Source organism: Moschus berezovskii, chromosome 6, assembly GCF_049115385.1.
Source record: "Moschus berezovskii isolate FMDL1 chromosome 6, NW_MosBer_1.0, whole genome shotgun sequence".
Lineage (NCBI taxonomy): Eukaryota > Metazoa > Chordata > Mammalia > Artiodactyla > Moschidae > Moschus > Moschus berezovskii.
The window spans coordinates 82,053,017-82,068,336 of record NC_142465.1 but is presented as its reverse complement, the minus strand read 5'-3'; the positions used below and the strand labels follow the sequence as shown (position 1 = coordinate 82,068,336).

General features: G+C 37.2%; 1 protein-coding gene across 4 annotated transcripts in view; it reads left to right on the top strand.

Annotated features, from left to right (window-relative positions):
- BICD1 (BICD cargo adaptor 1) overlaps positions 1–15,320 on the top strand; it is a 263,123-nt gene that overhangs the window by 212,912 nt on the left and 34,891 nt on the right. For 2 of the 4 annotated variants that reach the window (XM_055394853.2, XM_055394850.2), the window contains exons 5-7: positions 2,978–4,069; positions 7,847–7,998; positions 10,961–11,168. In XM_055394853.2, the coding sequence (XP_055250828.1) occupies positions 2,978–4,069; positions 7,847–7,998; positions 10,961–11,168 (1,452 nt within the window). Of the gene's footprint in view, positions 1–2,977; positions 4,070–7,846; positions 7,999–10,960; positions 11,279–12,227; positions 12,422–15,320 lie in introns of those variants that run through there. The other 2 variants (XM_055394848.2, XM_055394852.2) reach the window with 2 other exon arrangements.

The following is a 15,320-nucleotide window of genomic DNA, read 5'->3' as shown; positions in this document are numbered from 1 at the left end:
ACACTTTTAAATGTTTATGTAAAAGTAAACACTTTTAAATGTTTATGTAAAAGTAAACACTTTTAACGGAGAAGGCAATGGCAGGCCACTCCAGTACTCTTGCCTAGAAAAATCCCATGGATGGAGGAGCCTGGTAGGCTGCAGTCCATGGGATCGCTGTGAGTCAGACATGACTGAGTGACTTCACTTTCACTTTTCACTTTCACACATTGGAGAAGGAAATGGCAACCCACTCCAGTGTTCTTGCCTGGAGAATCCCAGGGACAGGGGAGCCTAGGCTGCCGTCTATGGGGTCGCACAGAGTCGGACACGACTGAAGTGACTTAGCAGCAGCAGCAGCAAACACTTTTAAATCCTAATAGTATACTAAAAAGCAGAGACATTACTTTGCCAACCAAGGTCCGTTAGTCAAGGCTATGGGTTTTCCAGTGGTCATGTATGGACGTGAGAGTTGGACTGTGAAGAGAGCTGAGTGCCGAAGAATTGATGCTTTTGAACTGTGGTTTTGGAGAAGACTCTTGAGAGTCCCTTGGACTGCAAGGAGATCCAACCAGTCCATTCTAAAGGAGATCAATCCTGGGTGTTCATTGGAAGGTCTGATGCTGAAGCGGAAACTCCAATACTTTGGCCACCTCGTGTGGAGTTGACTCACTGGAAAGGACTCTGATGCTGGGAAGGATTGGGGGTGGGAGGAGAAGGGAACGACAGAGAATGAGATGGCTGGATGGCATCACCGACTCGATGGATATGAGTTTGAGTGAACTCCAGGAGTTGGTGATGGACAGGGAGGCCTAGCGTGCTGTGATTCATGGGGTCGCAAAAAGTCGGACACAACTGAGTGACTGAACTGAACTGAAACACTTTTAAATGTTTATTTAAAAGTAAACACTCAGTGAAATTAAAAATAATTTCTATGGGATGGGACTTCCCTGGTGCTCCAGTGGTTAGGGCTCTGTGCTTCCACTGTAGGGTACACAGGTTCAATCCCTAGTCAGGGAACTAAGGTCCTGCATGCCGTGTGGCCAAAAAATTACTCACTCAGGTTGTCTGGCAAAACAGCCAGCCCTACTACACAAAATAATATCTTCACTTTCAGATAGAAGATGGAGATTGTAGGAAGAGAAATAAAGAAAATGTTCTTAGTCACTGTAGATTATATATTATTTATATATAATTATAGAAGACTATAATTAACTCAGCAAGTCTCTCTTGAATAAGTTCTTCACAAATGGAGATTAAAATATACAATTAAAATGAATAGCAATTTTAAACTTTAAAGTGCTTTGCATTTAATAATTCAAAGCACAATGTATTTTAAATAGTTTAAACTCTGCTGTCTGAAATTCAAATACAATTTAGTACTTAAAGCAGCAATAGTACTTCAAGCCTTAATAGCTGAGTGAAAATGTAATGCAGAGTTATACAAAATTATCCACAATTTAGTTATCATTTTTTTTGGAGGAGGGCAGAGCAACCTTAACTGTCCAGAAAAAATATACTCACACACGTGTGTGTGTGTGTGTGTGTGTGTGTATAAAATTTGGATATCATTCCCTATTCAAAAGATTCCACTAGAAATATATTAAGTGTGGAAATTAGTGTGGAACATATATATATATGACAGAGGCAGTGTTCTGTTTGATGTTTTCTGGAGGTGCTATTATGAAGAAACTGATAGATTTATATTTGAGACTTAGAAAATATTTACATTAAATGAGAATTAGCAAAGTCCAGGGTTGGAAGCTCTCCTAAAGGCATTATCTCAAGCATCACAATACTTGTGCCTCTAAAACAAACCTGAGAGATATTCAGTACATTTTGTTTTGGTCTGGTTTTTAGTTTATCCAAAAGCTTTTCCTATTAAAGAGCTTTCTGAAATCAGCTTTTCATATTGTATTCTTGTATACTAATCAAATAATGACTTAGACTGTTCAGGAAAAATTCACTTAGTTTTCAAGAGAAAGAGAGAAAAAGAAAAAAACCTCCTGAAACAATCCATTTCATTGAGATTGTGTACAGTACCAACATAGACTATTGAGATTTTCCGTCTCTTTTATCATCAAAAATTCAAATGTCTTGACTTTTCATCCAATACCATATGGATTTTCACTTGAAATTATTGCTTAGTAGTCTGACTAAATCAGTTCATCTTCAACTATATACAAATACAATCTGTTGTATCTAATGAAACCCAGCTAAGAGGATTTGTATTCAAATATATCCTAACTCTGAGATGAGTTATTTTTGCATATACAAATACAAATTTGTAAAATAAATGTGTTTGTCATGTAAAGCCATTTAGGTATGGGAACTGGACCACAGTTATCCAAATGTTAACAAGATCTAATGTTATAATTGTTGTTGTGGTTTTTTAGTCACCAAGTGGTGTCCAATTCTTTATGACGCCATGGACTGTAGCCCACCAGGCTCCTCTGTCCATGGGATTTCCCAGACAAGAATACTGAAATGGGTTGCCATTTCCTTCTTCCTGACCCAGGAATAGAATCCATATCTCCTGCATTGGCAGGTGGATTCTTTACCACTGAGTCGTCAGGGAAGCCCAACATTATAATACCTTGATCTTTAAATTCACTGACTTACTGAATCACCCAAATGTCCCTAGGAGACAAGGATTGTTATGCTCATTTTATAGATTATCAAACTGAAGCTTATCCAGATTTACTTGTGTATAAGGCAAAGAGTCGGACATGACTGAGCGACTGAACTGAACTGAACTGAAGGCATAAGAATTTGGATAGGTAAATATACAGAGTGTAATTCTTTTGGAATGATGTACCTTTTGATTGATTGACCTACTAGAACTGAAATAAGAAAACACACCCCAATTCAGTTTGTAGTAACGGGAATATTGTCTCTTCTGCATTTTTAGAATGTATATATGTCCAAATGTGAATGGGTCAAGTTCATCACTGGCATTGCCTTGAAGTCATTCAAAGACTTTCTTTTACCGTTGCAGGTAGAACGGGAAAAGGCCATTCTTCTGGCCAATCTCCAGGAGTCACAGACACAGCTGGAACACACCAAGGGGGCACTGACGGAGCAGCACGAACGGGTGCACCGGCTCACGGAGCATGTTAATGCCATGAGGGGCCTGCAGAGCAGCAAGGAGCTGAAGGAGCTAGATGGGGAAAAGGGCCGGGACTCGGGGGAGGAGGCCCATGACTATGAGGTGGACATCAATGGCTTAGAGATCCTTGAATGCAAATACAGGGTGGCAGTAACTGAGGTGATTGATTTGAAAGCTGAAATTAAGGCCTTAAAGGAGAAATATAATAAATCTGTAGAAAACTATACTGAAGAGAAGGCCAAGTATGAGAGTAAGATCCAAATGTATGATGAGCAGGTTACAAGCCTTGAGAAGACTACCAAGGAGAGTGGAGAGAAGATGGCCCACATGGAGAATGAGTTGCAAAAGATGACCAGCATAGCCAATGAAAACCACAATACCCTTAATACAGCCCAGGATGAACTGGTGACATTTAGTGAGGAGCTTGCTCAGCTTTATCATCATGTGTGTCTGTGTAATAATGAAACCCCTAACAGGGTCATGCTGGACTACTACAGGCAAAGTAGAGTCACCCGTAGTGGCAGCCTGAAAGGCCCCGATGATCCCAGGGGACTTTTGTCTCCACGGTTGGTCAGGCGGGGTGTGTCATCCCCGGTAGAAACAAGGACCTCACCTGAACCAGTTTCAAAAGAAAACACAGAGGCCAGCAAAGAACCAAGTCCAACTAAGACCCCCACCATCTCTCCTGTTATTACTGCCCCACCATCATCTCCAGTATTAGATACAAGTGACATTCGCAAAGAGCCAATGAATATCTACAACCTTAATGCCATAATCCGGGACCAAATCAAACATCTGCAGAAAGCTGTGGACCGGTCCTTGCAACTGTCTCGTCAAAGAGCTGCAGCCCGGGAGCTGGCCCCCATGATCGATAAAGACAAGGAAGCCCTAATGGAAGAGATCCTCAAGCTCAAGTCCCTGCTGAGCACCAAACGGGAGCAGATCGCCACACTGAGGGCGGTGCTGAAAGCCAATAAACAGGTGATCTCATTCTACTGATGAGCTATGCTAGCCAACGCTTTAGTTTATGCCTAAATGTTTTTAGTGTCCACTACCATCAGGATGGGAGAAGGAAATGGCAACCCACTCCTGTATTCTTGCCTGGAGAATTCCATGGACAGAAGAGCCTGGAGGGCTACAGTCCGTGGGGTCACAAAGAGTCGGACATGACTAAGTGACTAACACTACTATTACTACCATCAGGATGAGAGTTCAGATTCCTGGTCAGCAGAGAAATAAAATGAACTGTGATCAGAGCCTGATCAGGTCCAGATCAGAACGTAATAGTTTCCTTAAAGTGCGTGAATGGATGGGACAGGAGAGTAGCTATGCCTTACTAAGGCAGAAGTGAGGAACTTAAAGCAGGAACAGAGAAAATCCAGTTGCATATGTAGAAAGGCAGTCCAGGCGGTACTTACCTGGAGCCCAGCAATCATTGAGTATAGAAAAGGGAGATGGAGGGATGCAGAATAGGCTGGCAAGGCACCCTGGTAGGCAGTTGGAGCAGAGAGAGAGGCAGAGAAAGAGAGAAAACAAATTATGCACTAACTCTGTCAGTGACCACTTATCTGAAATTTAGGTCCACTTGGGATGTTAATTCACCTGAGTCACAGCTTACACAGTAGAAAAAATGTCCTAACCATAGATCTTGTCCCTAGGGCATAAGTAGGAATGCTATCACAAGATTCTACCAACTCCTAGATCTCTTTGATGTCTGCATTTGTGTTTTACCTTCAAACTTTACCTGAGTGGTGACAGTGCTGTGAAATACAGGTGGGAGGTATTTTTAACCTCTGTCTAGTTTCTCTGGAAAGTGAGACTTGACAAACACCTTTGAAAAGGGTGGTGAATAAAGAATATCAATAAAGAGAAGCAACAAAGCATCAGATACCTTCTGGCAAATGTAAGCAATACTAGTGTTGGAAAGTGAAAGTTAATTTCAGATTCAGACGTCCTTTTCCATTTGCATTTAAATGGGTATCTACAGTGCAGCTTTCTACCCTCTTTATCTTCAGTTACCATAAACCTGTTGGTATAATTTGGAGGTCTATAAGTGTTCAAATGTTTAACTGACATAGATGTATAGATAAGCATGGTTGATCAGCCAAGAGAATTTGTCAATAAGCATTCACTAATTGCATATTTCCTGGCAGTTAGTAAGTAGGGATGCAAAAATAAGTGACTAGTAATCTAGTAGAATTTCAATATATGCCTGTAACTGTTTACAAGATAGGACCAATCATCAAGCACTTTAGAGTGGTGTAAACAGTGCCGTAAAAATTAAGAGCAGTACAAAGCATTTCTGGGTGAATTTTAATTTTCACAGTGGTTTGTGGTACTATTTGCATTACATTATTGTCACATCCCATATGGTCTCAGTAAATTAAATGTAGACACATTTCTAGCCATACCTTTAGTTTACATTTTAATGATGTTAGGACTATTGCTGTGATGCTGTGTGCCATGAATGGCTCAGGTATCTACAGAGGACATCCACTATATTTAGACATTGTGGAACGTTTATCGTTAAGTCTAAACAAGAATTCTGTCATAGAGGAAAGAAAGAGTATCCTGTTTTTATTAAAATAAGTGTTCTGCATTCTTTACAACTCTTTTCATATATCTTAGGGTTTTTTGTAAGCACAGTGTCTTCTGATGAAATAAGTAAATGTTTAGAAAGGACCTACGCTATGATGGATGCCAAAGATTTGAAGAAGGCCAGTACATGGTCCCTGCCTTCCAGAAAAGGATTCACAGACTTATGGGGATGTCAGAGTAGAACAGATAATTACAGTTTGATATTAGGTATACTATAATCCAATTTATGGGAACATTGCAAAGAAAGTAACTAATGAATCCTAAATCTAGAACTCTGTGGCTAGAAACAAGATTTTTTTATTTAAAAAATAAACTTCAGGAGAATGTGGTAAATGCAGATGTCAGCAAGTCTGCTAATGGGTCTTAGACTTCCTTAATTCCAAAAAAGCTTTGTGCAGTCTTGTGGACAAAAATCTATAAACAATGATGAGTCGTTCGGGGCATTTTTCACAAATAATAAATGACTTTGTACTTCTATTTCAGATCTTGCTCTACCATCACTTTCTTCTCTTCTCCTCTTAGATAACTGACCATGTAGCTACACATGCTTACAAACTCGTTACATCTACATTTTCACAACTTCACTATCTGTTCTTAGTGATTTTGTGTCTAAATTTTTAAAAAATTTAAACAGCTCCTATTTTCCCCAGGTTGATTTCTGCATTATGGATAACTTTCTGAATCTATAATATTTCTAAAGATTCCACTGAGTTATAGCACTACAGAACATACTGAAGTATTTTATGAGTAACTTCTTTTAATCTAAAGTTAAATTCAATCAAAATTATTGTTATGTTAACAATAAAAATTTTAAAAACAATTAAGTTGTGACTTTGGAATAAAAACATTAACAAACTACATTGCTATCCCAACATTGTTTTAATTTTAAAAAGAATCCATTTATCTCTATAGATGGATCGGCACTTTGTATAAGAAAGTTGAAGCTGTCGACTTGAAGCACGAAAAGAAATGCTAAGAAATCATGGTAGTCTTTCTGGGAAATCCTTTTACTAGTGGGTTTTTTTCATTAGTAATGGGCTTTTTTCATTAGCATTGAATATTTTACACACTCTGAAGAGCTGTAGTTAGCAGTTTATAAAAATGGTGTGTTTCTAGTTTGGCTTCAATATGAATACCGTGGAGGCTGTGCTTCAAACAGGCAGTCCCTAACTGTACATTGATTTCATGCATTGATTTAGCCAGCATTTTATGTTTGTTTTTATTTCCTACTCTGTGTCAGGCTGGTTCTCACTTAGAAACCCTCTTAATTCCAAGAACTTTAAACATGCCCAAACTTAAACAAATATTTTAATTCATTCAATATTGTGGTACTTGCTTGGGTAGCACATCCAGTTTTACATATATATATATATATATATATATATAGCTGGAGTAGGAGATGGCAACCCACTCTTGCCTAGAGAATTCCAGGGACAGAGGAGCCTGGAGGGCTACAGCCCATGAGATCACAAAGAGTAGGACATGACGGAGAAACTGAGCATGCACATGCATATATATATATATATATATAATATATATATATCTGCTTTTATGAAGATTGTGAAAAATAATTTGACTGTAATTTTTAAAGAAGTTAAATACTAAGACATAGGAAAGAATTGATTCTTTGTTAATTCCTTTCCTTAAATATATAATACAGATTTATAGTTTGTCATACTCATAAATCACAATGACTTGCGCCTTTTATTCTATTATGTTTCAGATCCACTGCGCACATATGATACAAGAATATTTGAGTTCTATTGTATTTCATTTGGAAGCTGTGCTTCTTCCCTAGCTTCTTGATAAAATCCTTCTTATATAAAGTTTCATTTTGATCCCTTCATATCTGAAAATCCCATATTCTCAACAATCTGCATTAAATATTTACTAAACTATTATGTATCTTTCCCTTAGTCACTGATAATGACTCTGGTTCACAGCTGGCTGCTAGGGCAATTTATCCATATTATAGATTGATATTTATGTTTTGACATAAAAAATCACCCTATGTCCAAAGTATGCATATATGTTTATATGAAATTCAACCTAGACAATTTTACTTTTTATTCATGAAAGAAATAGACCCAGCATGAAGAAATGTGTATGATAGATTTTCCTGATATGAAAATTGTAAGCCCTGTCATTTTTCTGCTTTAGACAGCTGAGGTGGCATTAGCTAATCTCAAGAACAAATATGAAAATGAAAAAGCAATGGTGACTGAAACTATGACAAAACTTAGAAATGAACTGAAGGCTTTGAAAGAAGATGCAGCAACTTTCTCATCCCTGAGAGCAATGTTTGCAACAAGGTAACAGTTTTCTCTTGCAAGGTTAGGTGTGGTACATGGGGATAAGGTGTGGTACATGGCTTCCCTGGTGGCACAAATGGTAAAGCGTTTGCCTGAAATGTGGGAGACCCAGTTCGATCCCTGGGTCGGGAAGATCCTCTGGAGAAGGAAGTGGCAACCCGCTCCAGTACCCTTGGCTGGAAAATCCATGGACAGAGGAACCTTGTATGCTACAGTCCATGCGGTCATAAAGAGTCTGACACAACTGAGCAACTTCACTTTCCTTTCTGGGGATAAGACTTTAAAATGTATATGTTCATCTTCCTGCATCATGAGTGTCATCTAAAAGGGCAAAGTGTAAAGAAAATAACATGAGATTCCACTCTGACAAATCTAAAATAAAACCTTTTGTGCTGTTTTCCAAAGCCCTCTACTGGACACCCTGGATCAAGCAATTCTTTTACATGAAAGTGTTTTTATTTTATTTTATTATTTTTTGGCCATGCCACGCGGCTTGCAAGATCTTAATTCCCCAACCCAGGGTTGAACCCGGGCCCCCATTAGTGGAAGCACAGAGTCTTAACCACTGGCCCTCCAGGGAATTCCCTATACAAATGTTTTTAAGTTAATACAATAGATATTTTTTCTAGGGCCTTCTGTACCCAAAAGAATTAGACCAAGGAAAACAAAACCTCCAATAAGGGAGAAAAACCCACTTCCTGAAATAGCTAAATATTACATTATCATCATTGACATTTATTTTTGTGTACATAAAAGTGTTTATCATTAGCAAGTATTTGTATGAAAAGATATCTTCATAATGAAGATTAATATTCATCATATCCGTAACTACTTAGACTTAATATGTTGCTCTTGTTTAGTTGCTAAGTTGTGTCCAACTCTTTTGCGACCCCATGGCCTCTGTCCATGGGATTTCCCAGGCAAGAATACCGGAGTGGGTTGCCATTTCCTTCTCCAGGGAATCTTCCCATCTGGGAGACTGAACCCATGTCTCTGCATTAGCCGGCGGATTCTTTACCACTGAGCCACCAGGAAAGCCTAGACTTAATATACTGTGAATTAAATTATGATTTCTAAGATGTTATTATATATATCACCAAATTTTTCACACTACCCAACTAATTATTTAGACAAATGTTAGTTACTACCTCCTGCCACCAGTTTTGTTATGAAGCACCACTGTATTTTATTTTTAGACGTGAAATGATTGTTCAAAAAGTATTGATTCAAAAAAAAAAGTATTGATTCGGTGGTTTCAAATCTTGAGATGTTCAATATAGTGCCGCAATTTCCTTTTTGCTGTCACAATTCAGTGCCAAAACAAAAATAATTCTATATTTTATATGATGCAAATGGTATAAAATTCACAAAGCATAACTACGGTTATGCTTTATTTGCAGATTCGATAAATTACTTGCATATAGCTAATATAAATGTAAAAATAAATCCTGGGCCATGGAATCTGTCCAGCTTCCTTTTTGTGTCAGGAGAGAAAAGGCTCAAGCTCATACTTTTTGATCGACTCTTGGAAATGGCAATGAGGAGGCTAAGTGCCTAAGAGACCACAAGGGTATAGGAGAACTGAAGGGAACTGACTTCTTGGTCTGAGCCCAGAAGAGTGTGCATATCTCTGGCCTCTATGGGGACGTAGGAACAGGAGAATGGGTTTCATGCCTGATGCCTCCCTCTTTGAAAAGGAAATCAAAAAAATTTTAAAGGGACATTTAATGTCTCGATCTGGCTTATATAAGAATTATTACCCCAAAATAATGTATTCTCACAGAAATTTCTTTTTTCAGGTTATTAACTGCCTACTCCATTGTATTTTTTAAAATATTGTTATCTAATCAAGTAAAATAAATCCAGGGTCCCAAAATCCACATGTTATTTTACTAAGCCCTGACTTTCCTTATAATATTCCTACTGTGCTTCTTGACATTCAGTGTTAAAATATAATGAGACCCACCTGGAGCTCAAGTTCTTTCACTACAAAGTCTATTTTTTTTTTAATGCCATAAGTCTTGTGTTAATTTCAAAGTTTATACATTTGGTAACTCCGGAAAGTCATTAACTATCTTCTGATTTGTGAAGAGTGTTCTTAGTGGGTAAATAAACTCAGTAAAAGCTCTGAATAATTGTGTGAATAATTCTTCATTCCAAATGTACATGTACTCAGGTGTCACTTTTTCCACTCAGTGGAAAAAAGACCACTGAGCTTATCCTCCTGATGCAGCAGTATCAAACCTGAACAAACCCAACTATATCTGTATCAAACCCTCTGCAAATCTTGGTCTTCTCTGACACCTATTGTTTTATCATTTGGTTGGGAAATTATTGAAAATACCCAGGTTTCTAATTCAGGCAAATGTGCCATGTGGAAATCAGTAGCAACTATAATCTGAACTCAAAAATATAAATAAACTACGTGTTTTCTTTACAAATATTGTTATTCTTTTGTATGCTAAAGGCATAGACTATAAAATTATTATAACACATCTACGATGCTGTGTCATTACCTGAGACTTTACTGTTGGATTTTTTGCATCGTGGAGCAGCCCTCACAATACTTCTGTCTCTGGAGTTTAAGATACCGCCTATTAAGAATGTCCCTAGGACTTCCCTGGCGGCCCAGTGGTTAACCTCTGTGCTTCCACTGCAGGTGGTGCGGGTTCAATCCCTGGTTCCCTGGTCAGGGACCTAAGATCCTGCATGCTTCACAGCAAGGCCAAAACAAAAAGAACGCCCCCATATGTACTTCATTGTATAGATGAACTATCAGTTATTGAACCTGCTTTGTTTCCAACTTTCTACTGTAATAGGTTACTTCTATTCTATTACTTCCATTGTAATGGAATTACATCCATTACTTCCAAATCCGAGTAAAATTCATTACTTTCAACTGAAGCTCCAAATTTAATTGCACCAAGATTTTCTCCTGACCACTTTTCTGTTGTGGCTCTAGATGTGATGAATATGTCACACAGTTGGATGAGATGCAGAGACAGTTAGCAGCCGCAGAGGATGAAAAGAAGACTCTAAACACTTTGTTACGAATGGCTATCCAGCAAAAACTCGCCCTGACCCAGCGGCTGGAGGACTTAGAGTTTGACCATGAGCAGTCCCGTCGCAGCAAAGGCAAACTTGGAAAGAGCAAGATCGGCAGCCCTAAAGTAAGTGGGGAGGCATCAGTCACCGTGCCCACCATAGACACTTACCTCCTGCATAGTCAGGGCCCACAGACACCCAACATTCGGGTCAGCAGTGGCACTCAGAGGAAAAGGTATGCATGCAGCGATCTTCATAGTGTGGTGCAGTGGCCAGATTTTAGTTAACTGCAAAAATTATTGTGCTCTTATTGTGGAGGATGGAGGAAGGGAAGGAAGAGAAAAAGTGGGAGTGGGTCTATAAATGGGCCTTGCCAATGTTGGTTTTTCCAAATTAAAACCTTTTGATCATTGTGTTTATTTGTTTCTGTCCCCAACACCCCATCTCTTGGTTAACCATAATATACTTTTCAAGTGTCTGTTAACATTTTTGCTGTTCCTTGTATGCATAAACATGCCTCTCCCTTACCTCCAACCTAAAAATTGGTAGATGAAAAGTGGATATTAAGAGTGAAGCTATGTTTTACATGGGTGATACTTTGAATGGTAATGGTGCTATTTACCAGCTTCTCTATAATGAGGCAAGAATGTGTTCTCTTAGGGGAACTTTTGGTCACATGCCGAAATCTGATGACTGACTGAAAGGAGATGTCTCTATTTCAGTCAAATAGAATGGAATATGTATAGTGTTTTTCTAAAAGCAGGTTTTTGTGCTTTTTCTTTTAGTATGTGAATATTGTTTAAAAAAATCACTCGTAAGGTTATTAATGGCTTGATTTTATGACCTTTCTCCAGAGTCCTGGATGTTGAATTACTTACCCTGTATTTTTCAGTTAATAGTGAAATTTTATTTTAGGAGCTTTCAATTAAGAATCAAACAATATAAATATTTTCTGTTTGTGGTTCAAACTGACTAACTATAATAAATCTCTTTTCCAGTATCCAGTACAATTTCCAAATAGGGTTGTATCCTGGTATGGAACTAAACATTTAGTGAAAATCTTGATTTACTTGTTAAAAAATTAATTGCCAATATAAATAATGTTGTCACTGGTGAGGCTTTGAAAGGTAATTAAAGTAAAACTTTTTTGTTTCCTATATGTATTTTCTTGGATCTCCTGCAAGACAATTTTCACCTTCCCTTTGTGATCAGAGCCGTCCCAGGACTTCAGGGGCTTCCTACCTACAGAATTTATTAAGAGTTCCCCCTGATCCCACCTCCACAGAGTCATTTCTTCTGAAGGGCCCCCCTTCCATGAGTGAATTCATCCAAGGGCACCGGCTCAGCAAGGAAAAAAGGTTAACCGTGGCTCCACCAGGTAAACATTTTTTCCTTGGGTGCATGTGATGCAAATGATGAGTTGAGTAGACCAACTCTTCCCTTCCTTCCAGCTACTCACGCCCACCCATCCACGGAGTCTAACTTTGATGATGATAAATTCCTACTGTTAAAGTAAAAATGCCTTTATACTTTGCTTCCTGTTTCCGTCTTTACTCAGCCAGACAGTCATTTCTTAGGCGCCTCTAGGGACTTCCCTTTTCAGCAGCCAAGGATGAAAAATGAGTTGGAAGGAATGGGATAGGTTAAGGGAAACTAGCAACAGGCACAACGCAAGACACACAGTCCTATTTGCAGTTTGGTAGCTCCTAGCAATTCTGTCTTGGTCAAATTTTGTCATTTTATTCTGATCATTTTTAACATAATTTCAGTCAAGGGAACCATCTTTATAAAAAGCTCTTTGGGCTGATCTCCTTTTGCAGTGACTCAGAATGTCTTCTCAATTATAGAAAATATAAAAGTAAAATCCTCTTAGGTTTTGCTCCTCAGGAACATTTAGGTCTTAATATAATGTTCTTATAGTTTGTAAACCCTTATTGATTTGTGCTTATCAGCATGCTCACAACTTACTTTAGCTTCACTGTTTTGCATTTTTCTAATATTTTTTGTTTTTTCTCTGAAGGGCCTCATTTGAAAATACGACTTCTGGCAGATAAACATCATTCTTTTGGGAAATCCCTGCATGTTAACTATAGGTCAGAGGTGGTGCACTTGAATTCTGTGAAATAAAATAAGCCCAAAGGCAGCTGCTATTAGCCTATCATAAGGAATGAAAAATTAAAAACTAATTCTAGTTAGTTGTCAACAGTTAGAAATTCAAGAAATTTCACCAGGACAGCTGTATTTCTGGCCTCCCTTGAATGATCCTGGCAGCCTTAAGTCTGCATTCATGCATGTCAGCAACCTGCTAGAGCTATGTAGTGGCTGCTGCTTTTACACAGGGCAAACTGCAGTTTACCACAGGTCCCCTCACTGCCAATTACATATACCCAGCCTGCTGCACTTGTTTCTGTTGTCATCTGGTCCCTAATGTAACCTTTGAGTTCGTCACCTTTGCCACACACACAAAAAAATTTTTAATTACTTCAATTTTACCTTAATTCCTTTTTGGAAACCCTTAGCTTTTGGATCTCTAATACTGTACTTCCCTTATCTTATTCATGAATCAGCCCACTGATTGGGATTAAAAGATATGGTATGAAAAGTTATAGTACAAGTTAAACATTCTAAGAATCTTTGAGGACATAGGTAGTATGATAAGGAGTTGGAGGAGACTAACAGCCAAAATGTTCACCTAAAGTAAAAAGCCAGACTTTCCTGGAGGTTCCTCTTTTCGTGACTCTTTTGCTTTTGTTTTAGACCCCTTTGGAAGCTACCTTGAAGTATCTGTGAGTCACCAAAGTGGTCCTGATTCATCAGAACACCTAAGTTAAACAAAACCCAAAGATCTTATTGTGTTCCAACTGGACCTAATAGCATTATCTCCTAGAACTTAGAAAAGAAATTCTGTGATTAATAAGTAAATCTATTGTATTTTAATTTTAAAAGTGACATATCAATAATATTAAAATTAATAATAAATATTAATAACAACTATTTTCATTTTGTATATGACTATTTGATCCTTGTTTATATTAATATCTATTTTACATTATAGTCATTACATTGCAGAAACCACTAACATATCATAAATTTTTCTGTTACTATCTAGTCTTATTTTTATTTTTAAAGGTTGTATCATAAATTTTACCTCAGATATTATCATTGCATTAATCACCACTTCTTCTCTTGTTAACCACTGAGATGGTTTTCCATTATTTGTTATAAGATGCTGTTAGAAATATCATGCATTCAACTTCTCATCTATTCCATTCTTTTCTCAAGAGTGAGATCATTGGGTTAAAGTATGAACATCTTTATGTTTTTTGCTCTGTTTTAATGTTCTGATGTGATGTCCAAAAGGGCATTTCACACATTCTGAATCTATCTGCTACTGCTAGTCAGAATACATGAATGAGAATACTATTATGTGGCCTGAAATTCTTTAGTTTTGAATAATAAGAAAATGCCATAGACCTTAGAAATGGTTGCTATATACAAGATGAGATATAAATAATGTGGAATTCAGAATCATCATTAGGCCAGAAAAACATTTTAATTACAACTTAGCAAATAGACAAAACTTATATTTTAACCATTTATTTAAAGTTAAAATAATAAAAGTATGAAGGAAGTAAATCTGTTATTATAGCCTGAAGAATTTTCAATCTTATATCATGGAACCAACCAGGTTAGTCCTTAATAAATTCTTAGATCAACCCAGAAACATTTTCTAAAAGGTACTGTTTAAATGAATAGAAACTGATTAGCCGTCTACACCAAACTGTAGCTTCTAAAAATATTTGCATTATTGACAATATATATTTTTCCTAAACTATATTGGAAGGCATATTAAACTTTTTTTACAATGCTTTCACTATACAAAATGTTTCATTAAGGTGAGGGAGGGAAGGTATGCCATTTATATCCAATCCTGTGTTCTATGCAAGAATATCTTAAACCCATGGCAAGTAATAGGTTTTATGAGTATTTTTTATTCTTGAGTTTAATATAAGTTATTGATTATTATAGATTTACTTGCTGGTAACAGTCTATATTCATCATTTTAAAAGGATGATTTCCTGTTAATTTATCAGAATTCTTTGATAGGCATTGTTTTCTAAAATGTATTTTTAATGTTTTCTACAATATATTTTTAATTTTTTAGGTGATTTTAATTATTCTAGTAAATTGATATACACATTGTTTCTATTGAGGATCATTGAAGAAATTAAATCAATGTAAATGATATTAGTTTAATTTGTTTTGGATTCTTCGGT